This window comes from Magallana gigas, chromosome 2 (genome assembly GCF_963853765.1).
Source record: "Magallana gigas chromosome 2, xbMagGiga1.1, whole genome shotgun sequence".
Classification (NCBI taxonomy): domain Eukaryota; kingdom Metazoa; phylum Mollusca; class Bivalvia; order Ostreida; family Ostreidae; genus Magallana; species Magallana gigas.
This window is the reverse complement of record NC_088854.1, coordinates 9,040,253-9,065,112: the sequence shown is the minus strand read 5'-3', so window position 1 is coordinate 9,065,112 and position 24,860 is coordinate 9,040,253. Positions and strand designations below refer to the sequence as shown.

The window sequence follows — 24,860 nt, the reverse complement described above, 5'->3', positions numbered from 1 at the left end:
TATATATATATATATATATATATATATATATATATATATATATATATATATAATCCAAAATGAGTGAAAGGTGATATCACACAGTATAAATAATCAAAAAAGAAAAAGAAAATGAACAGTTCCAAAGTTTCTATTCACTAGCGCTTTCTGGATTTACATCCTTCTTCAGGTGAATGTACATAAGTTATGAACTTGTTTTCCTTAGAAACGTTTACTATGACGTCATGATGTAATGAGAGTCTTTTCAGGGAAGGAATAAATCCATGACGTCATAATACAATATAACACGTTAAAGTTCGGGAAAACTGAATTAGACACAATATGATCATAACGACATAATACAAAGACTGGCTAGAACAAAGATGATTATACAGATATTTAATGTTTGTTGAGTTTTGGGGAAAATAATTTAATAAAATAGTTCTCTTTCACAAGTCTCATGGCGGTTGAATCGGTTTTAAGTTTATAAAATGGGAATACTTTATAATCTCCCTTAGCACATCTGTCAAAATGTTCACTGCATGGGGTGTTTCTGGTACTGGGATCATTGATCTGTTGGCGATGGACGCGCATGCGGGCGGTAAGTTGTGTTCCGGTTTGGCCGATGTAATTTTCGCCACAGTGGTTACATGTAATACAGTAAAGCAGATTTTTGGATTTACACGACATATTTTCATTAACATAAAAAGTCTTGCCACATTTAAAAGAAATAGAATCTCCTGTCTTTAGGAAAGGACACGTGCCGCACCTGGAATCTCCGCATTTGGAAACAACATATTTTTCTGGTGTTGAATGAAATTTTGCTCTTGTTAATATTTTCTTCAGATTTGGTGGTTGTCTTTGGCTATGGAGTAGGTCAGATTTTTTAATTAGTTGTTGAAGTTCTTGATCCCGCTCAATGATAGAAAAATTCTTTTTTGCTTCTTGAAATATATTAAAATGTTTGGGATTGTAGGTTGTAACAAAAGGAATTAAAAATGAATCTTTTTCCTTTTTTCTGGTTGTTCTGAGTATATTCTGTGGTATTTTCTTTGCTTCTTCTATGGCCGAATCTATTAGTTTTTCGGGATAATTTTGAGCAATTAGATACATTTTCAATTCCATCAATCTTCGATCTTTGGTTTTTTCTTCACTAACAATAGTGCAAATACTTCTTGATAAATTGTACGGGATATTTCTTTTGGTGTGCGTAGGGTGACAGGATTTAAAATTTAGATACTGATGAGTGTCCGTGGTTTTGTAATGAACATCTGTTGAAATTTTTGATTGGTTTTTTAAAACCATGATATCCAGAAATGAAATAGAACAATCACTGAATTCCATGGTGAATTGAATATTTGGATTTAAAGAGTTAAGAAGACTGTGAAATTCATGAAGATCTTCCTCAGATTCTTCCCAGAAAATGAAGCAGTCGTCTAAATATCGTTTCCAGGAATGTTTAAGGTGTTCACTAATTTTTTGGTCTAGTTCCTTTTCAGCTTTTTGATACAAAATTTCTTCAAAATATCCAATTACTAAAATACTGTAGGTGGGCGCCATTTTTGTCCCCATTGCAGTTCCCTTGATTTGTTTGTAAAAATCTCCATCAAAATGAAACGTATTGTTTTCCAAAATAAACTGTATTGAATCTAAAATGAAGTCTGGTGAACAAGTCTGGTGAACAAGTCTGGGATCAAGAACTTCAACAACTAATTAAAAAATCTGACCTACTCCATAGCCAAAGACAACCACCAAATCTGAAGAAAATATTAACAAGAGCAAAATTTCATTCAACACCAGAAAAATATGTTGTTTCCAAATGCGGAGATTCCAGGTGCGGCACGTGTCCTTTCCTAAAGACAGGAGATTCTATTTCTTTTAAATGTGGCAAGACTTTTTATGTTAATGAAAATATGTCGTGTAAATCCAAAAATCTGCTTTACTGTATTACATGTAACCACTGTGGCGAAAATTACATCGGCCAAACCGGAACACAACTTACCGCCCGCATGCGCGTCCATCGCCAACCAGTACCAGAAACACCCCATGCAGTGAACATTTTGACAGATGTGCTAAGGGAGATTATAAAGTATTCCCATTTTATAAACTTAAAACCGATTCAACCGCCATGAGACTTGTGAAAGAGAACTATTTTATTAAATTATTTTCCCCAAAACTCAACAAACATTAAATATCTGTATAATCATCTTTGTTCTAGCCAGTCTTTGTATTTGTAAATTTATTGATGTCGTTATGATCATATTGTGTCTAATTCAGTTTTCCCGAACTTTAACGTGTTATATTGTATTATGACGTCATGGATTTATTCCTTCCCTGAAAAGACTCTCGTTACATCATGACGTCATAGTAAACGTTTCTAAGGAAAACAAGTTCATAACTTATGTACATTCACCTGAAGAAGGATGTAAATCCAGAAAGCGCTAGTGAATAGAAACTTTGGAACTGTTCATTTTCTTTTTCTTTTTTGATTATATATATATATATATATATATATATATATATATATATATATATATATATATATATATATATATATATATATATATATATATATAAATATATATATATATATTGAGTTAAGAAAATATATATATATATATATATATATATATATATAGAACAATAATAGCTGGAAGTTAAGAGGGTTCGATGGTCGTGGCCATTTTTAGACTGTATTTTCTTCAGAACAAGAGTTCAATATAAAAATGTCATAAGGAAAATGGATTTTTTCTTTACTTAATCATAAGTTTATACTTAAAAAATCACATCTTAAAGTTTTGGAGAGGTCAATAATGGTAAATTTGTTGACCATCATACACAATTTTATATTCTCGTGATTTGATGCTAAACAGCGGAATCGCGGAAGTAAGTACTCGCGAAATATAAGGAATTTACAGTACTTTATTCCAGGATTGAGAACTTATATTTTCTATACACTTTATGATTTAAAGATCAGATGTTGTTTTGTAATGGTTTTTGGTGTTGAGGCTGTTGTTAACATTTAGTACGTGAATTTCACAATTTAACTTTATTTATTCATTATGCATAAAAAGAAATCTTCAGATATTATAGACATAGATTGATTTGTTGTAAATTACACAAGTAACCAAGATGTCTCATATTTTCTTTAATTTTTCCTCTACACATATCGACCACTCAGCAAGCACCGAATTCTACTCACAGGTGAACTGTCTCTCCCTATATATATGTACTCAGTATTTTGACTAATTTTTGTCCAATTTTAAGATTATTTTTTATACTGTTAACAATAAAAAGACATGATCTCAAATTTGATTATTTTTTCTATGTAAAGAAATTCTTGTCTGGATATTGGATATCAAAGACATTGTGGAGTGGGCATTGTAGACATGGAAGTTATAAACTTACTAAGCTAAATATTGTTCATATTGAAAAAAAAAATTCTTTGAATTATCATGATCCCATTTAAATTTTTTTTATATGATACAAAGACACTATGGAATCACTCTACAGAACAACAAAAGAATGTGTAGTTTTTCTGATTCTTTAATTGTTTTAATCAATAACAGACTCCAGTAGATATATACATATCTCTGGTCTGATGCATAGAGGTCCTCAAAGGAAATAAAAACAGTAACCAATCAAAACAAGCCTGCTCCTTCAAGATAGCACCTTTACCAAATCGTCGCCAGGCGACCCCTCAATTCATACACTCATTAATCTAGTCCTGACTGAAATCACACACCTGTGTAACAATTTCAACAAGAATCCAAATTTATTTTAATTCTAAAAGAATGTTTTTTAAAAATTATGTGCAGTAGTTACGAAAAATTGAGAACATTTAAATAAATTTAACGATGCTATTTTTTAAGTACAACTTTGAAGGAGAAAAAAAAAATCAACAAATTAGAATACATTCATTTCCTACAGCTAATAATAAATTTAATATATTACATGTACATGTATAATTATTTAAAAATAAACAGTACACATAAATTTGGCACTCACAAGGATGAATAATATTCTAATCAAATTATTACATTATATCCTAAAATAATCAAAGAGGAGAGAACTGACCTACATTGTAATAATGTCCTATGGTGAAGTACATATATTTTGTCTCTGCTTAGATAAGCTATACATAAATCACATCTCCTACACGTACATAAACACATCATACTATACTCCCCGGCCAACCCATCTTGGAAGTCATATACAATGAGATATATACAGAGATTAAAAATATCACAACACAAAATGTTCTGGTTAAAAGAAAAACAGAATGGTCAGGATAAACAAAGGTCAAAATTTATCTGGCAAATGGTTTTCTTTTTAATAAAAACAAAAAATACACAAACCCCCAATAAGTAATCAGCAAGTACATAAAATGGACCCCAACTTGTCACCACTGTTTGCTCTCTGATCCATTTATCTTCAGCAAAGATACCTTGGACATAAAGCAAAGCACTTGATTATTAATTCTTCTTAAAGTGAGTATCGAATGTGAGAGAATGACTGATCTTGGTCTACTATTGATGTTAACACACAATGGAAAACAATTACATGTACCACATAACTGATTCAGCTAGACACGTTTCTAGGAAATTTCTATGAAGTATAGGTTTGCATGAACTCCGTTTTAGACACAAATTAGGGGTTAGACAAGATTATTACAATTGCCTTGGTCTTCTAAAACACACTACACCATTTTCACTTGATAATTTTTCCGAATAATTTGCAGGCAATGGCCATATAAAATATGAAAGACATTTAGGTACAAGTAGTATCATTTCACACTGAACACCATGTTTATGGACAGAAAATTGTCATGTTATTATAACCACACAGGAAATTCAAACACAAAACACTTTGTTATGTGTCACACTACAAAACTGCTGAGATTCTCATTATGCACCATCTCCATGTAATTTTAATTTACTTTCTCTTTTACAAAATGAAACCAAACTTTAACAACACAGATTAATTGACATTTTCAGTGTAAATAAAATCCCAATTTGTTAGTTACAACACGTACATGTCATCACAGCCCTAAATATGTCAGTCTGTGACCCAAATTTTGTGTTGGGCCATTAATTACTTCAAAAGAAAACCCCTCCACATCATTACAACGGTTATATCACAAATCACTGCAAGCCTAGCTAGTACATTCTATAGCAGTATAGATTATCACATTATGTAGATTCATCCCTGACTACTGGTAGATGTACAACACAGACACATGGACAATACGTAAGAGCAATAACAAATCACTGAATGCCGGTCACTCGGAACTCTATACAATGGAATGAAAATGAAAATGACTTCTGTCTTTGTAGATAATTGTAAATTACCATACTACAAATAAATACTCAGTTTTCTTTTCTCTATTGAAGGATTCAGTCAATTAGCACTGTTTCTAGCCCTTGCTACAATACACAGCACAATTAATGGATTAGTGGTTTATTAAGTACTTTATATACATTAGGATTGTTAAGTATTTCACTTTATAGTTTTAAATTAACAATTAAATAATCATGTACATGTTTGTTTATTTATACATGTATTGATTGAAAAATAAAAACCTCACATTGAATACATACCAGAGGTCAAAATTCCTTTTTCATAAAAATTATAACAATTATGTGACCAGTGTTGAAAAATGTAGGACCATTCCATTGAGTACTGGCAAGGTTTGGTATAAATTGGTATCTTAAACTGAACAATGACTACAAAATAAAGTTCATTCCATGATCAATTTACCGGTAAGTGTTTTATGTTCAAATACTAACTTATTGTAATAAATCACAAAAAGCTGATACAAAAATGCCACATACTAGGTACACAAATAAATTACCTGATTGTACGCATGTAAAGGTAGATTACTAATGCTTGTGATAAAATTGTGATCAAATGCAAAATGATAAGGCACACACCACAGGTTCACCCATCCCCCCTTTTGACCCTAGTCGGTCTGTCACAAGTCCTTCAAGGACTCTCTCATTCAAAAGATTCCGTTTTGTCGCAGCTGTGTCAACGCCCCAGATACACCCCCTGGAAGGGCACGCCCAAACAGTGAGCTGATCTTTGATGCCTCACTTTTTGAGATTTTCCCTGCAGTCACGTGAATAACATCTGATTTATCAGCTGTTGAGGAAGTATTTGCCTGTTCACACGATGCAGTAGAACTTGCCCCAGACATTCCCTCTCTATTCTGAGGCCTCAGTATTCCCCCGATATACCTTGAGTTTATCAGCGAGTAACCTGTATGTTTCAGGGTGTCCATTAAAACATGGGTCCCCTGGTTTAAATGATCGAAGGGTAACCCTCTCTGTAGTGAAAAGGGCAGGTTCATGGAGCCTGAAGAGTCAGATGAACTTGATCCTGAATAACCAGAATCCTGAGGGGGTACTTCCTGCCCTGTAGACAACTTTATGCTGCATTCAGTCGTAGTGGTGTAAGTGGAAGACGCTGTGATTTTGGAAAACTCAAAATGGGAATCGGACACGATGCTGTCAACCCTCTCTGGGTTTGTTGCCGTTTCTGGCATCGATTTTGCATTCTTCTTTTTTGCTGCTGTAGACAAGAGATCTCGCTCGTTCAAGATAGAAGCCAGTCCCATCGACATGCTGTACGTACTAGTTCCACTGTTTGTGCCTTGCTGACCAGTGGCCATTCTTGATGTGAGCGATCTTGGAGAAGCAGTGGTACTGAAACGAATACAAAATAGAGTTTAAAAATAGCTTTTCTAAATACCCTGTAAAATATTGTAACACTTAGTATCACTTGAATTCAAAATCATTTACAGGATAAGGGAAACAAAAGAAAATAATCTACCAGTAATTTTTATAAAAGGTATGTATCATTGTCTATACTAATTTAATTTTTAAATAAAATTATGAATTCAATACCAGTTAGTTCAAATATTTTTGCCAAAACAGACTCCATAAAAACAAATAAGCATGCAGTGGCATTCAACTGAGAAAAAAAAAAAAACAAGTGAAAAATGATCAGTGGAGATTGGAGTTAGAGTAGAATAAGAAGAGCAAGGCACTGCCTGTACCTGGTGCAAAATGTACCCTCCTGATTCTGTAAAATTGAAGGACTAGACCTATAGCATGCAGAGGGACGGAGACACTCATACAAAGCTCAGTACACACACCCTAGTACCCCAACAGCCTAATTGCCAACTCCGACATGTACAATATAGTGCTGGCAAGCCTCTACAGGTATACATACAAAATATGTATTTGTACAGGCCTATAGAATAATAATTTGTACAAATATGTACATGTCTTTGTATTTTTGGATTTATCTATCTACATGTGGATAGGTATTCCATTATAAGTTATGTACTATTCTATTTATGTGAACAGATAATGCAAATGTATGTACAAATCAACCAAGGCATGCAAGCTAGCTGTTTCAATGAATGAATAAAGATGCCATACATAGATGTGATAGTACAAATACATGTACCCCAATCTCTACATGTTTTTCATGCAATAAACCAGATTATATTCTTGATGGGTCAGTGGCACTACAGAGCTTTCGACGCAGTTAATACATTTCTGAAGTTCACTCAAAGGGAGAAAACTCACTCGCTTTTATCACATTCAGATAAAGTCTCATCTTCATCACTGTTTGAAAGTAACATAATGATTGTAATCAGAGTTAACAAATAAAAATCATCTGGAAATTTATCATAACAAAAGAGATAAAAATCAAAACAAATTTATTGCTATGATTTTTTAGTAAGGTGAATACTAATACATATAGTTATATTTAATTCTGATTAAGAAGTTTTATTAGTATAAACTATTCTATAATGTTTATTTACGTTTGATATATGATTAAATAATTTAATATTTTCATATGTATTGAATTAAATGGCTAATAATGAGAATTAATTTAAAACCAATATGGGAGATCAAAATCAATAAAATGTGAAAGCATATCAAATGAATGAAAATTCTACACATTGATCAACATCATCCAGAATCATGCTATGAGAGTTATGTCCCTTCGTACCTGCTGTAATCTGAGGGGTGTTTGACCCTGGAGTCGGTGAGTGTGTTAATGGTGGTGCTCTCCTCAACGCGTTTACTGGGGCATTCCTGATAGTCATCTGTAAATCAGGCAAATCAAGTCACTTCCTCTATTCCAACAAATTTTTGGGGCTTTAATTCATGTAATCAGATCAAATCAGGACAGATACTAGTGGATTTTATGAAATGAGCGAGATACATTATAAAAATAGGTGTACAAATAATGTTGCAATCATTTACAAATCCAGACTGGTTAATGCTTGCCGTGCATTTAAAAATCAAATTGTGATATGAAATAAACTGTGTGAAAGAATATCCTACCGTCTTCTTCAAAGTCACTGATATTATACGTCTCTGCCTCAATGTCCAGCTTCCTGTCTCCACGAGTGGCTACTCCTGGTCTGGACTCAAACAGGCCTTCTATTTTGGGAGTAGCCAACTGCTGCCACTGCCGCAAGGTAACAGATCCTGTGCAGAAAAGGTGTGTTCACTTTAGTAAAAACATGTAAAATTCATCAGGTGCCCCATTACTGAATTCCCTTACTAACTAAATGTACAATGCAAATGAAACATGTCATTGTATTATTTGTTGGAAAAATTGCATTAAGTGTGAAAAAATGTCACTAAAGATATATCACATATGACAGCTTATACACAAACAAATATACATGTATCTAAAGACAAGACTTGAGTTTGACAATGTATACCTTCGAGTGGTTTGATGATTTTGAGTTTCTGAGGGAGGCGGTAGTATGGATTGTTACTCCCTGAGAGAGAAAAGTGGGACAGGCCACTGCCTGTGGACAGGGTACTGTCGGGGGTCCTACACACTCCAGGTGTGTCCGACATCTCACTCTCCATCCTACAGGGATCACAAAGGTAGATACATCAATAGCATGAGCATGTGTAACAAACACCTGTCTTGTCATCTATTTTCATTCAGATAACAAATATCCTAGAGATTTTTCCCAAGTGAAATTAATTCATCCAAGCATGCAATTGTTCAATACATAAAGCTAATCCAGAAAAAATTACTTTCTGTATTTGTGTCCTTTTCGTGTGGCTGTGTATCATTTTTTTCGCAAGTTTCTTCTCAATTCATCATGATTACAAATTTAACTTTATCACTTACTATTCTAACTAAGCACATGATAACATTTTATTCCTTCATGTCTCTTGTCTGACTGTGGTCATTAATTATCTATTCATTATCAATCAGAATGGTACCTATTTCTCCCTCGATGCTTCTTGTCTTCATCTTCTCTGTAATCCTGTTCATTCAACTCATTGGCTCGTCTCAATGAAAGTTTACGTAAGGCTGTCTCCAGATCATTGGAACCAGGGATTCCTGGTTTTCCATACTGACATTTCTGGTTTCTGCAAAAGCATATGGTACTACAAATTTCTCACTCTTCAAAGGTTGAAACAACTATAACAAATATTGCTGAAATGTCAACTCACTCTCCTACATATACATGTATATATCTTTATAAAGATATGAAGACATCTTGTCCTTATGGTTTTCCGATAATTGTTTTAACAGTATTAACCTCTTTACTTTACAAGATGTACAAGATGTTTTTATTGCAATATAACACAGTTATCATTCCCAGTACAAAGATGTACAAGGAGTAGTTTTTATTGCAATCTAATGCCGTTATCATTACCTGTACAAACTGTTAAATCCGGCCAGATCAGACGGAGCTTCGCTTTCCTCCATGTCAGCAAAGTACATAGAACTCCTGGTGGAGACAGAGGCTGACTCCCCACCGCTGTCGTTATGACTTATATCCAGGCTACTGGCCCCAGGTGGACTGTGACCTAGATTCATCATGCTCTGGCTAGCGGAGGGTCCAAGGGAACTTCTTGACCCTGGCAGAGAATACCGAGAACTTCCTGGCTTTAGGGCCGCCTTTGCAGTCTCAAATATCTTCCAGTTATGTACCCTGTCAAGATTATTACCGAGAATAATAATTTAAAGAAGATCTTAGTTTTATTACAAATACAGTCTTACAGCCATATTTTCCTTACTTTCTCTCTGCAGGGGAGAATCCTGGAGGATAATCACATTCACTTCGCAGTGAGCTTTCTAATTCCGAGGCCAGTGAGTCGGAGGGGATGCTGAGGAGTGACGCAGACATATAATTGTGCCTTACCGCTCCTGGCTTTTGTTTACGACGGAGTTCTCGAATCTCTTCCTGGGCCTGTTCATACAGGGCATATAACTCATCATGCTTGTCTTTTAAGGCTGAAAGCTACAAGTAAAACAAGAATAGTTCAAGAAAGATATACTGGTAAGCCTTATGTACTTGTAACAATATTGAAAAGGATCATTTTTTTTCAAAAGGTATAAAGTGAATAAGCAAAGAGTTCTCAGAATCATTCTTATAAACATGTCCATGTAAGAGAAATAAAACAGTTGAAAATAAAACAAACATGCAAATCAAAAGAATGGACTGAAAGACTCAGTGGATGAATGAATAAATGAACAAGAAAATGAATGAATGAATGAATGAATGAATGAATCAGACCTCTGTGGTGAGCTCCCTCTGAGCTTTCTGCGATTCCTCCAAGTGCTTCTGATACTCCATGTTTTCCAAAGTCATCTACATAAAAACATCAAAGTAATTATGCTATGAGCAGTCATAAAAATAATTGTCCATTTAATGCTGCACAGGAGATTGTATTCCTTGACAAAACATGTCCATTGATATCAACTCACACCGCACGTACGATTTAAAGAAATATTGATTTTCATTTTTTTTCTTTACCTTGAGAGCCTCCCTTACCTTGCCTTATTTATGTTGGAGATGCAAACATGCATTTAATTACTGACTTCATTTTTTTTAAAACAAAATTGCTTAAAATTGCATCTCAACTACCAGACAAACTTAAACCTACACACAGGATACAAACTGGATACAAACTGGATAGTTTGAATATTTGTTAAACAGACTGATAAAAATTCATTTACTGTGAAATCATTTAAACTCATGGAAGCCAATTTTGCAGATTGGCAGTTAGCGCTAGTACATTGTACATGTACATGACATTTAAATTTACACAATTTTCTTTCCTTAAAATAATTAATAAAGACAAAATTTCATGACTAGCTGGTGAAAGAAATTTATTGGTTAAGGGCATCCAGGAAATAAAAAAAAAGAAAAAAAGACGTGAAGATGGGTTAACTCACGATTTTGAGGCGGCGCTGGAGCTCCACCACCTGGGCCAGTAGCCCGGTGATTTCTTCCTTCTGTCCGCTGCATTCCTCCGACCGCTTTATCAGCTCCTCGGCCAGCAAGTCAAGCTCCTTCTTCTTGGCACCTGTTTGTATAACAATGTAATATTTCACTTTGAGTTTTTCTATTCAAAATTTTTGTTAAAAACAGCTAAAAGCTGTAATTATATACTTTAAAATACACTATAACCCTTAAGAATTTGGACAGTTAACATAGTTTACATCTGAACTCTCTGACAGTAAATACTAGTATGATACATACTGAGCTGTGCCACACAGTCATCCACCAGCCTCTGTTCTTTCTCCTCATATCTTGAAGTTTCTGAAGATAACTGCTCAGTCTAGCAACAAAAAATGTAGGATTCATTTTTATTCAATAAAGAGTTGAAATTTCTTATTTGCACTCTGCTGCATATTTTATCAATATGAACCAATCTTGAAAAGAACATGAAATTCTTCCTTCTTCAATTTTATAAAAATAAAGCAACTTCAAAGTAGCAGGATAAAAAGCCTATAAACGCTTTCAGCTTACAAACCTCTAATCTGAGTTTGAGGTTTTCCTCCTCTAGAACTTTGACTTTTTTCTCGATAGCACATGCTCCACCAAGGTATTGTAAGCAGTCTGTACTGCCACTGAAATCACAGGTGAAAAATGACAGGTAATAATTTTAAAAAAAAATTACATTCAAAGCAAACATTTCACAAAGAAAGTCTTTTCTTCCCTAGATATTTATGTCAGTAATAACAAAAGGCAGAAAATATTGTCCCACATATTTTACCTGGATTCGTCACTTGGTGATAAGTCCACATTTTCGGAGAAAGCTTGCAGCAGGCCATCCTTTAATGATAACTCATGTTTGATTTGGTTTACCTACAAATACACCATACATGTTAGTCAGACACAGTGTAAGTAAAATTATCTACAGGTATGCTAACCAATTAGATTTACTTTGAAAATTCATGTACTGGGACTTACTGTAGAATCATTTAAATTCGTGGGGGCCAATTTTCGGGGATTGTTGTTTTTTTTGCTTATTCATGGGGATGTAATTCCATGGATGTTTTCAGTTTTCAGTTTTAAAAACTCTTGCAAAGCTTGTTTTCGTGGAGGACGTAAATTCATGGGGGAGGACTACCCATGAAAACCACGAAAATTGGGCCACCACGAATTCTAATGATTCCACAGTAGTTTAGCTAATGAGGAAGACAAAGAAAGAGGGAAGAGGGTGTGGGAACATAATGTACATATTTACCACATTTAACAAAGTATATGCATGCTCCTATTCTTTATGTCCTTTTGTTTACCTTTTCAGAGAGTAACCCCAACTGTTCCTCTAAAACATCATTCTTCTCGGAGAGTTCCTGGTTTTTTGTCAGTAAAGTTTGTCCAATTTTAGCTGCTAGCTCTAAATCTCTTTCTTTCTGCAAATATCATAAACAAACAATTTATCAACTTTTAAAAAAGAGGTAATTTAACATTGAAATTTTGACTCAAAATTCACAAAATCCTTGCTTTTAAATTTAAAGTACTTAATGCAATGAAGAAAATCTTTTCATGACAATTTTTTTGTTTTTGGAGATGCAATAGATGTTATAAATTTAAATAGAACATTTTAACAGAAGCCATCCTACAGAAGATCACGGTGATTTACATCTTTGGCCCTGAACCTGTCTGACTTTTTATATCAGGGTATCCTGAGCCCGCAGATTTACAGAAGAACTAGGCCTGCATGCACTTTTGGTTGTTTTTATTTCTACGAAAAGCTACCCCTAGATTCAATATTTGTGTTGTGCAATAGGAATAACCATTTATGGGGTTTGCTGTTTTTTTGGTTACCTCTTCCAGTAGTCTGTTAACCGCTTCTATATCATTGTATGTCTTAGTCATCTGTGTCACACGATCCGAACATAGCACTGAAATAAAATAAAAATATCACAATTTTTTTTTAACAATCTATATATTACTGAAATATCTTATATATATATTACTGTAAATTCCTTACTTTACACGAATACTTAATTCTGTAATTCTGCTGATTTGTATAAAATCGTTAGAATATAAAATTGCAAGAATATAAAATTGCAAGAATATAAAATCGTTAACACCAAATTTTTTTGTTATAATTTTCTATGGTTGAAAACTGTCTGAAAAATAAAAAGAAATAAGCAAAGGTCGCTTCTTCCAATTGTACTCAGATATTAATTCGATCATCGCGTTTAATAAAAACCTATAGTATTTGATTTAGATGCACGTACAAGTACAAATTTACAAATGCTATAAATAGCACCTGTATGTATAAAAATGTACATTAATTTTGTTTTTCTCAATGCTCCTATCAATTGGTCAGCAATTTATAATAAATCAAATTTGCATTCTGTTGAAATTTAGATTTTGATGAAATTATAGCTGTAATTTTCAAATGTTTGTTGAATGTTCTAGTAAGAATAATTCATAATGAATTTGCTACTCAGAGAGGAAACATTTCAACACAATAATAAGACTTATCCAGTATTTACGCTTAGATGTTTAGACAATTAAGGTTTTAGAAAGAATTTTTTAAACTTTGATCTATGAATTAGAGTATAATTTACTAGAACATTTTCATAATCTTTAGAATTACTGAGCAATTTTTTAATCCTACCTTTTTTATAAATGTTGTGCATTTAGCTAAATTTTACTCACAAGGGTTTTACAGTATAATTAAATTATTCATCATATTAGCCTAAAATTTCTTTTATCAATTCAAATGATAAACAAATCAAGCTTCAATTCAGTTGAAGTAACTGTAACATCAAAAGAGATATTGTAGAGAATAAGAGATAATGCATAAAAATATAAATATGTGCCTAATATTTTAGATTTAATAACCAGGTATATCATAAAGACAAAATCATGTGCTTGCATAAATTCTGAACTTTTCCACTAAGCTAATAAAACACATTCCATACAAATAATGAAATTACAAGGTAAGAATTCTGTAACATTATTATTTTCTAATTTTGCCTTCAATATAAATTAATAAATAAGCTCCCTTACCAGTTAAATTGTTCATTAAGTCTCAAACCAATGTCAAACTTAAGAGCTTAATTCCTTCTGTGATTTATGCCATTAATGCATATTAAATTATGCATGCACCCCATGTGAAGCCTTCAAATCCAAATTTGGATGAGCTCCATTTTAACTTCTGCAATTGTTTTTTACCGGTACTCCACTATGTCATATTTTACAAAGATATCACCAACTTCAAAGTTCTGGGGCTTTTGTAAACAAGTTTTCTCCAGGATTACATAACATGGATAAAAAAGATATTGCATGTCAAAATGCTTCCAGTTAACTAGACTAATCTTTTGTGTATTTAAATATTGGCCCGATTTCAGACAGCGATCAAAACAAATGTATATTCCTGACGTCACTCTGTTAAGGACGGGTGCATTTAAAAGGATCAATTCACAGTGTCAACACAAAAAAGTGCATTACCTGCCAAAACCCACACAATACCCATATAAGTATGTGTTTATATACCTGCTAAGTTCCATAAATTACTGTCTGCATTACTTCCCGATTCAAACTGATCATCCATACTCCATTGTCAATTAGGTTAATTAGAAATCAGCTGTACTTCCAGCTTCAGTAAATTCAGCATTTCACAATCCACACTTTCTACAGTCATGTATGTACCACAATTGTATATTGAAACTTCTGCATAGCAGCACCTTCCTTCTGACTTGGACAAAATTTACCAAACCCAAAACTGTTGCTTGCACTCATTCTAATGATATTGGAACCTCATATATATATAAGTGCTGATTCTTCAGATAAAATTGTTGCACATCAAATCAACTCTTCACAGAATAATTAGAATTTGATGACCTTGGGGGGATCAAGGAAGATCAAACACTGAATAGTCACAATGAAGCCTGTCACCGTCCTCTTCAACCTTGCACAGCCCTGATGGATCTACCTCCAAAGTCAACCCAATACACATTACTAGATCAATAATCAATCTATTCTATTGTACATCAGCCGTTAAAAATCCTACAGTCGCCACAATAAATATTCCATGAGGAAAATTATTCCCAGGTAGCTAGCATTTTCCTGAAATTACCTGTCACATTGAGCGCTTTACTTGATGGTTACTATTGGTTGCTATTGGAAACTGAATCAATTCTACACCGGATTATTTTTCTTCATGAGAAATGATATCAAATCATCATGAATACACAGAATGAGAGCAATATCTAAATTAATGAATGGCTATGTAAAACCAAACTAATCAATACCTGGGGATAAATGTTCCAATCGATGTGCATAAAAATTTCTAAATTTCAATTTTAAATTTTTACTGACGATGCATCGTTAGGTTTAATGCTTTTTTTTTTCCTTAGGTAAGATCCTCATAACCATCCAATGATTCTAGTTTTCAAAACAAATACTTTAAATGCTCAAACAGAGAAAGCAATTGTCTTGATTTTAGCACCTCCAGATAAAACTGCCGATGACAATGGAATAATTTCTGTTACATTCTAATTTTTAACAGTAACAGAATAAAAATTGTTGACACTCAAACAAAAATCCAGTCACATGAAATCTGGTAGGAGTGTTTACAAATGACTCAATCCTTGGTTTATTTAATAGTCATGCAGTAATATGATCTAACTGCTAAATCCCAAACTTGTTTCACAGACAGTACATGTTCTCAGGAGTCGTTCAATGGCACCTGTCCAACAGACTAAAGCGCTAATTAAAGCCATTGAAATTTTGTCAAGTCTCCTTGCCAAACAGTTTTCCACCTCCTGAAAAAGGTCTTATTTTCAATCAATGAACAATACACAAAACTGTAACCTATAGCTAGCTGGATTGCACTAAGGGCTGGAGTTTGTGTAAGCAAGTTTAAATTGCTCTTGATAAATTTTAGAACCCCAAACAGATAAAATATGGCAAATTCAGACTACCTTTAAAATTTGATTGACCATTGTTGATATTGGAACTTTATTGCTATAAATAACATGCCTTAGAACTGGATCAATATACATTGTGTAGGTCAAATCGGAGAAAAAAGAGCCGTTTTTCTAATACTCTACATGCTTATAGCACACAGGTATAATCCAATTATTTGCCTCAGTAAGATTAATACATGATTGTGCCCAACACATACCATAACTTACTATGTGTGCATATATAGGTCACAGAATGGTCAAAAGTGTAAACTACAAAGAAAGGGGTCAACTACTTGTAGGATAATATATAAGTTAATGCATTATATTGTTGCCAACTTCAGATTAATTATATAGGTATTTGGTTTATGTTGGTATTTTTTACTTAATCTTTATAGAAAAAAAATGTTGCTTGTTAAGTCATTCAAAAGTCACAGAATTTTCCTATTATGAATGGAGAGGATTCTACAATATATTAATTGTAAGAGCCAAGCAATGGAAAGCTGGCTACTCAGTACAGCTATTACAATTCACTGGCTCAACTCAAGGAATAAATCCTGTTGCAATAGCTTTCTCTGACAGTAACATAGACTGGAACACAATGATGCCATTCCTGTACAATTCTATTGTTTCACAGAATGGCAAAATCAATACACAAAACAGGGTAAAAGCCATTTACTGTAACAGGGTGGCTGATTGTGAATGTTTACGTTGGAATCATAGACATCACACACAAAGACTGACCCAAACACCCCAACAGTGTCCATTGTTTACCCTAGGCGAGTCCCCTGTGAACAATGTAAACTTATATAATTAGATCACATGTAACAAGTTTCATCCAAGCACCTACAAACAACGGGGGGGGGGGGGGGGGGGGGGGGGGGATACAATCATTTAAACACAGGCCCATAACTACATATACAACAATGCATGGGGCAATCAAATGAAAACATTCAACTTTTTTCTATCTTTTTTTTTTGGTCAGACTACCAGGGGTAATATAACACAAACTACATGTGCACATTATGTCAAAGATGACAATTTGGCCATGCCATGAATTAAGATGATTTATTTACAAAATGCCAATGGTCTAAAATCTACATACTGTGGTTTAATCAATATTCGTTGAATACCAATTTTCATGGATTTCGTTGTTTAGTTGATCAACGAAATTAAATGTTCATCGAAGTGCAATCTCTATTAACATTTTGTATTGATAGGGTCATTGGCCCCGAATTTACCTATCCTTGAAACTGTGATTGTCACCTCATCCATGAAAATTGATACCCTTGAATATTGATGAAACCAGAGTATGGAAAGAGGGAAGAAGAGGGTGTTAACATGATCAGCTTATTTCACTGTTAAAATCTGTTGTTCTCTTGATTGTCGCCAAAACTTATTATGCTGCTCATCAAAGCTTATTTTCAAGTTAATAAGGTAAGCAAGTAATAAAGGGCTTTATTTCCAAAACAGCTTTTTAAATATTTTAGCATTCTGTGACAACATTCAACTGCATGAATGGTGCATTTTATCTATACTACTATATTAAAATAATAGACTCGAATTTTTAGTCTTTAATACCGAGAAATCGGAAGAATACTGTCTTTTGTTTTATATATTTTAAACATCTTTGGTACTTGAAGATTACCAATTTGTTTTTATTTTTTCTCAGTTAAGCTTCGCTAATTAATAATCAACGAAAATTCCTCAAAAAATCCCGGAAATCACCTGGATTTTTTGGATTTTACAATCTTGCGCTTGCGCAATACATTCACGCTAACGGGATCTTTAGTTTATATTTGTTTCCACAATATCACCTCTCCCTGAATAAACTCAGAAATGATAATACAAATACGGGTAAATTTTCATTGGACTTTTGCTATATATTCTGTTCATATAAATTAATGATTTCTTACGAGAGAAAGTATAAAATAACAAATATACATTTCAACTAAGCACTTACTTTCATCTTCGTGATGACAAAACTAATATTGATTACATGCAAAAACGTTACATTATATTTGTTAGGAGAGTGAAGATAGAATATGTTTTATCGTAAAAATGAATAATGTCCTACAGACCCAGTTTTACAAAGAATATACGTGTACGTAGATGAAAAGGTGTTGAGTTCTTCCATTCTATGGATTAAATTTTTTAGTTGAAAGAGATTTGCAGTCTCATAAAGGTTTGTTGTGATGTATTTGACTGTTATTTTCAAGGCAACTTCATTCATTAACTTTCTCCAAAATCGTTCCGGAGCTATTCTGCAATTTTCTGCTACTTTACGGGTATAAGTAAGGGATGGGCCTTTCTCGAGACACAGTTAGGTTATTAAAACTAAGGAAAGTGTAGTGAAATTAATAGCATTATTGTAGGCTTATAGCTTTGTTATGTAAATGTCAATAATAAGGTGTATCGATGTACCTATTTCTAAATGTCCGATATGCAATGTCAACCCGTGCACACACGGGTCAAAGTCTAGTTTATGTAATATGAAGGGCTATGAGAGGGAAGTCTTGATTCTGTGTCCATCACGATCACCTACACTTAGTGATAAGCAGATTGTGTGTGGGTGGAGGAGGGGGTGGGGGTGATCTACCTGTACAGTACTACCAGAATCCTGCGTGTCCTTACCAAAGTACATGTACTTGAGGGCTCCCTGGATCTGGTCATAGGACAGCTACTAACAGTTACAAGCAGGTTAATTGTGTGTGAGTGGGGAGAGGCTGTGATGGTCTACCTGTACAGTACTACATGTCCCAAAACCCTGTGTGACCTTACCAAAGTACTTGAGGGTTTCCTGGATCTGGTCATTGGACAGCTCTAGGTCCTCATCTATGGGGATTAGAGGGGTCTGGATCCAGTCCTGATTGTCGTAGCCACAGAAGTTGGTGATGGTGTCCGCCCGCAGACGATACTTGGGGATCTGCTCCTCTATCAGACTCAGAATCTCAACTTCTGGGAGGTTCCCAAGGTTACATACATCTACAAATCAAAGGGAAGCAAGGTTACATACATATTTATCTACAAATCTCGAGGAAGCATGAAGATGGACATTCGGGTCCAACTTTATTAATAACATACATGTACATGTATCAACATTCAACAATCAATATTTATGATGTTGTATTCAAATCAGGCAAGGAAAATTGTCATAAATTGCTATATCTAACACTCCTAATCAATGTGATATTCAACAATTTTTGTTATTTCTTTCCAACACTGAAAATACCCAAGAGATCAGTACAGATAACTTTAGGGTTGACAAATCTTAGCTGCACAGTTCTCTGCTATACAGTGAAGGAATGTACACCCATTTTCTGGAGCAATGGAAAAGACATGCCAATAATATTTGTCTTTCTGTGAGTAACAACTCATGCTTTTCAAGGCATTTGGTTTGATGATATAATCTGGTCTGCATATCACTATCTTCACTGCCCCAAAAACACTCATAAAAAAAGTCACGTCTACCAGTAAAGTCGGCAAAGGTTTAATTCTGAAATTCGGTCAAGATGAGATGGCTGAAAAATGAAGTACATGTAATCTCTACCTATCAATGACCTAATCATCAACATAAAGTATAAAACACAGTTACTAATGAGACAAGTTCTGTGTATTTTACCACATGATGCTGCTGACCTGCCTAGAAATCTGCAATACTCTGCATTAGTCACAGACCATTCCTATCATTGCATCATCACACATCAGAGACCTGACATTGATTCTTTGACAAAATCAGACAATGACGCATAAATATCGTCCAAATACACCACACAGGCATAAATCTCAATACAAATGCATCAAACTGGTATAATCTCATACAAATATGCCACTATAACAGACTCTCCTCAGGAAGTCCGAGTCACTGACAAGGAAATATTGTATGACATTGAATAGTGGTTTGTCTTAATACTTCACGCTTCATCAAAGAAGAGAATGCATTTCTCACTCCTTGCACCAAAGAGTTCCTCCTAATTACTGATTCATTGTGTAAAAAAGATCACACAGAAACATACATCATATACTTTACTGTCAACACTTACATATACAATGCATTACCTACCCACAACAGTGAATTGGACTGGATGTGTTTTTAACTGTCTACCTGTATACAATACATTTGAATGTCCAAATAAATGTAAATACACCTACATGTACCACATGTATATTTATGCTTATTTTCATAAGTTATCCTTTTAAAGTAAAACCTCTCGACTACCAATAATTCCCACATTTGCACAAATAGCTATAAATAATTTTTAAAAATGGGAACAATGATTTTGTAGCTAATCAATACTGATATAAAAATTAGAAGAAACACTACCAGTATGAATTATTGAAATAAATCAATACATGTACAGTTTGTACTGGTATATACAATATGTACTCTGATTAATACAATTATTTACATATATCAAGTCAAAATACATTATGATTTATCTTATCAAGCAGGGTGCTAGTTTTCCCCTGCCATAAAAAACACAATTTATAATGAATATACTTTCATTCTAAAAGATTTGTTGTTAATATTGACTAATTCTTAATATTTGAATTATATATTTAGTCCAGGAAATTGTATATGTTCCAAAAAGTCAACAAAAGATTAGAGACAATGCTCAAAACCAGTTGATTTTGGACAACACATGAGATTTTACCACCTTTTGAATTTGTTAATTTTATTTGTACCGTGTTCAAATTAAGTGTACAAGTAATACAAAATATTACAAAACAGTTACAGTAACTTTATGATTGTGTAATCAATGAACGGTTTTATCATTTGTTAAATCAACTGGTTTACACTGTTGTACATACAGTGCTTGCAAAAAAATTTGAAAGAGTACACATTTGCCATTGATAAAACATATAAATACTATCCCTATGTTACAAATGCAATTATATACAAAATTCAACACATGTTTATCTATAATAAATAATTTTTACCGTTTAAAATGAATCCCCACTGTCATGTGACCTTTGACTATCTGAACAGATTGGTAGATGAATACATACATACCTGTTATCAAAGCTCCAAATTAAATTAAACATTATCATTTACTCCTGTACAGGTGAGTGGAAGTTCACCTCCTCCATGTCACGTCCTAAATACCTATATCACTACAAACTTACAGGTAACTTACCTGCATACCGCAGAAAACTCCAGGAATACTTTATCTAGATCTGCTTAAGTAACATGCATCTTTTAATTTCCACTAATCTTTTACATGTATAAACAATCCGACTGTAATATGCAGTCTGGACTCTATGTAAATCCTCCCTCTCTATCTACATATTTTTATTGTGAGATGGTGTATGGTGGGATCTAAAAATAAACTGACAACCTGTCATCTGTTGCCTATTGGTTTGTACTTCTGCATACATTGTCAACAAAGAAATACATTTTAATGTGTCATTTCATATCAACCACCTGTATTTCCTTATTATTCATTTATCATTATATTCAATATTTTAAGCATCCAATTCTATATTCAGTCTGAAGCAGATGTCAATTTGATGATATTCAAACTATAAAGATAATACAATACAACCTTTAAGGAGGCTGGGTGGTTAACAAATTAACCATCAGATCTACCTAAAATTTTTTAGATATGATTTGATTATAGATATAAATAATCATTAAGAAAAAATTCAAAATATTTTAGCTATAAAATTTGATCATCTTCCTATAACTTTATACTAAGCTTGTCTTCTTATGGAGATTAAAATACTCTAAAAATTGCCATGACCATCAAATAATTGCCAAATTAGGGTGTAAGAGTTATCTGTCCTGGTTAAAAAGCTTTTAAAATAATACATATGAACTGTTGTGCATCCTGTGTATTGGATGGAACTTAACTGTACATATCCAAAAGTAAATAGCTGTATGCCTTGTGTTAATCCATGTACATTTGTTAAGTCAGTTTCTTCTTGCCTTGTGTTTATATACACTTACCATTCATAGTAATTGCTTAAACCATAGGAAGTTATAAATTAACAATGTCAGACTGCCAAATTACACAGAAGTAAGGAAACAATTCGAGGTAAAACATTTACCATAAGGAATTAAAACTGTAAAAAGTGTCTCCAACTTGTGTTTTTGAAAGTTACCAGTACATAAATTGCAATACATGTATATTCAAGTAAATGTGGTCATACTAAGTACAAACTTATTTACCCTCTATGTTTTTCAGAACATGTATTTTTAGTTGATTTAGAACTTTAATTTCAATAATCATTTTGAACATTTCCTTAAAAACAATATCTTCTTTTTAAAAAGTCTCTTACAGAATTTTTAAGAATATTTAGAAATGCATGTTTTAATTTACTGTATGCATACATGATTTAAACGGCATGTTAAAAATTCATTATTGTTCCCACAAGATGAAAACATTTTTATTACTGGTACATGCATTTTAAGATATTTATGCCTTCAATGACAGATGAATTTTTTAAGTTTTCTAATGACCTTTTTTCTTTTCAATAAATGCATTAATGAACTAACACTACATTTACTTTGTAGTATGAAAAACTGACATAAGTGGTTTTTTGTGGTGTTTAAAAAGTAAGTGTTAAACAAACCAAAGTTAATAATGTAACAATATGTAAGTAGAATTTAATATATTTACCAGTCAAACAGCTGGCGTCACTGGTCACTAAGTTGGGGTCATCTGGGGTCCCATCTTTGTGGTTTATATCACATGATGCGTAAAGGGTGTCATCGCATAGGTCCAGTTTGTTGGCTAAACAGAACACCCTTTAAATTAGGGTGTAAGCTTCTTTTACTCTTTGACAGCTATACAAATAATATATGGCAAGCTGGTCCTGCAAAATTTCAAAGACTATATAAGTATAATATGCATAAAAGAGATAAAAGTCACTTTTAAATGCTGTCTATAGTAATCTTTTATGTTAATTGTAGAATATTATGTCACTATGGTAGAAATGTGCAAAAACTAAAAATACATGATTATCATATATCTATTGTTAATAAGGTATTTTCAAAAGGGTGGCTCCCATCAGCCACGCACCTCCGTTCACTTGACTCTACACTAATTTAGTGTTTCGGCGGTTGTCACCAAATATAACCCAGGCATACGGCATCTTAAACAAAAACTGACTAAATACTGGCACATTCTTACAAGAGAACAAGAATGTAGACAAATTTTCTCAGAATTACCGATTGTGTCCTACAAACGAAATCAAAATATTGGTGATATTCTCACCTCCTCAATAATTAAACAATAACTAATATATGTACTATGTACATACACATACAGTAATGCGAATAAACTCCTGATGAGGCGGATTTGCAGCAGTAAAATTAAATAAAAGGAATACCTAAATTATAAACCGATTCCTTTTTCAAAACCATTTATTACTTATTAACCTCGTATCACACCGCCGAAACACTAAATTAGTGTAGAGTCAAGTGAACGGAGGTGCGTGGCTGATGGGAGCCACCCTTTTGAAAATTGAAGAGTTCAATAGCTACCTAATTTATAAGTGTGTTAACTGGTTTGGGACAGTTTATGCTTTATAAACCCTTTTATAAATTACTACATTATGTAGTTATTGAAGCTTTTTGTCCTTTAAAATGACATTAAAATGTACAAAATTAAAATGTAGCGTCAAGTGGATTATAACAGTTTTGATGCCAGCCTTCCTGAGTTGTACCGGTAAATCAATTTCTTTATATATTATAAACTAATTTGTTCAGTCAATCAAATAGAGTGTTTTTACCAGAATTAAATTAAATATTCATCAAACTTCTTTGCAAATACATAGCTTAATTGCAATATTTTTAGTAGGAGTGCATTTGATGTAAATATATCAAATTTAATATTAGAGATGTTAGGCCAAAATAAACTGCATTTAATTTTACACAATTTAGGGTGTTATTGTTTGCAAATGTTCTAATTTGCAACAATCACACTTTTGCTTACAATCCTCATTAATACTGAATGTCAATTTTACAATATGTAAAAATGTATGGTGTAGAATTTTAATAAATTTGTTTAACTGTTTAATACTTCTATCAATAGTGATGTTTATCTTTATTAAATTTAATGACTAACTGAATAATTATGCCTTGCTTTTATTGAAACTGGTCTCCAAAAGACACTTCAAATATTGATATGTGGTTTTAAAGGAGTTGCACATTCCTGATCAGTTGATAATGTTAATCAAAATAATGTAAACAGAGAAAATTCTTGCAGATACAGAACATTTTACAGATTGGGAAACATTTACAAATCATCAAAACTATCAGATGTTTTCGATATGAAAGTTGTAACAAAATAATTGCATGCAGCATACTTTTTTAAGATGAATCATAAAATCCATAAACGGAGGTAAACTTATCACCTTATGAATATTTATTGTGTCAATAAACATTCCGTCTTATTCATATCAATACACATACAGATTAGTTTGATGCATTAAATATTCTTTAATCCTAGTCTTTCTGAACTTAAAATTAATAAATCGCCTCTTTCATGTCTGGGTTTCACACTTTATTATTATTTCATATGTTTTTCACTTACCCTTGTCCGCCATGACACATTTGAAGATCCTTGAGCATACATAACGAGCAATGTGATTGGTTGAATTAAGAAATATTTACTAATCACAAGTCTTGAGAGAAACCCTAAATTACATCGGCGGAT

The 24,860-nt window shown here is 33.1% G+C and overlaps 1 protein-coding gene across 7 annotated transcripts; it reads right to left on the bottom strand.

Annotated features, from left to right (window-relative positions):
* Positions 1 to 3,509: 3,509 nt before the first annotated feature.
* LOC105322519 (trafficking kinesin-binding protein 1) lies at positions 3,510 to 24,783 on the bottom strand. Of its 7 annotated transcripts, XM_066074895.1 has the most exons (18): positions 24,738 to 24,783; positions 22,821 to 23,016; positions 18,979 to 19,182; positions 13,100 to 13,176; positions 12,568 to 12,684; positions 12,042 to 12,133; positions 11,799 to 11,895; positions 11,525 to 11,603; positions 11,218 to 11,348; positions 10,556 to 10,630; positions 10,056 to 10,279; positions 9,692 to 9,970; positions 9,252 to 9,401; positions 8,732 to 8,886; positions 8,346 to 8,492; positions 8,008 to 8,104; positions 7,578 to 7,616; positions 3,510 to 6,686 (listed from the first exon to the last, which is right to left on the bottom strand). In XM_066074895.1, exons 4-18 carry the CDS (start codon positions 13,148 to 13,150, stop codon positions 5,981 to 5,983), a joined length of 2,439 nt encoding a protein of 812 aa, XP_065930967.1. In that variant the 5' UTR covers positions 13,151 to 13,176; positions 18,979 to 19,182; positions 22,821 to 23,016; positions 24,738 to 24,783; the 3' UTR covers positions 3,510 to 5,980. The 7 variants fall into 7 exon arrangements, with proteins under 7 accessions (XP_065930967.1, XP_065930968.1, XP_065930969.1 ...); XM_066074896.1 differs by lacking the exons at positions 22,821 to 23,016; positions 24,738 to 24,783 and adding an exon at positions 21,336 to 21,476; XM_066074897.1 differs by lacking the exons at positions 22,821 to 23,016; positions 24,738 to 24,783 and adding an exon at positions 21,212 to 21,307.
* Positions 24,784 to 24,860: the final 77 nt, after the last annotated feature.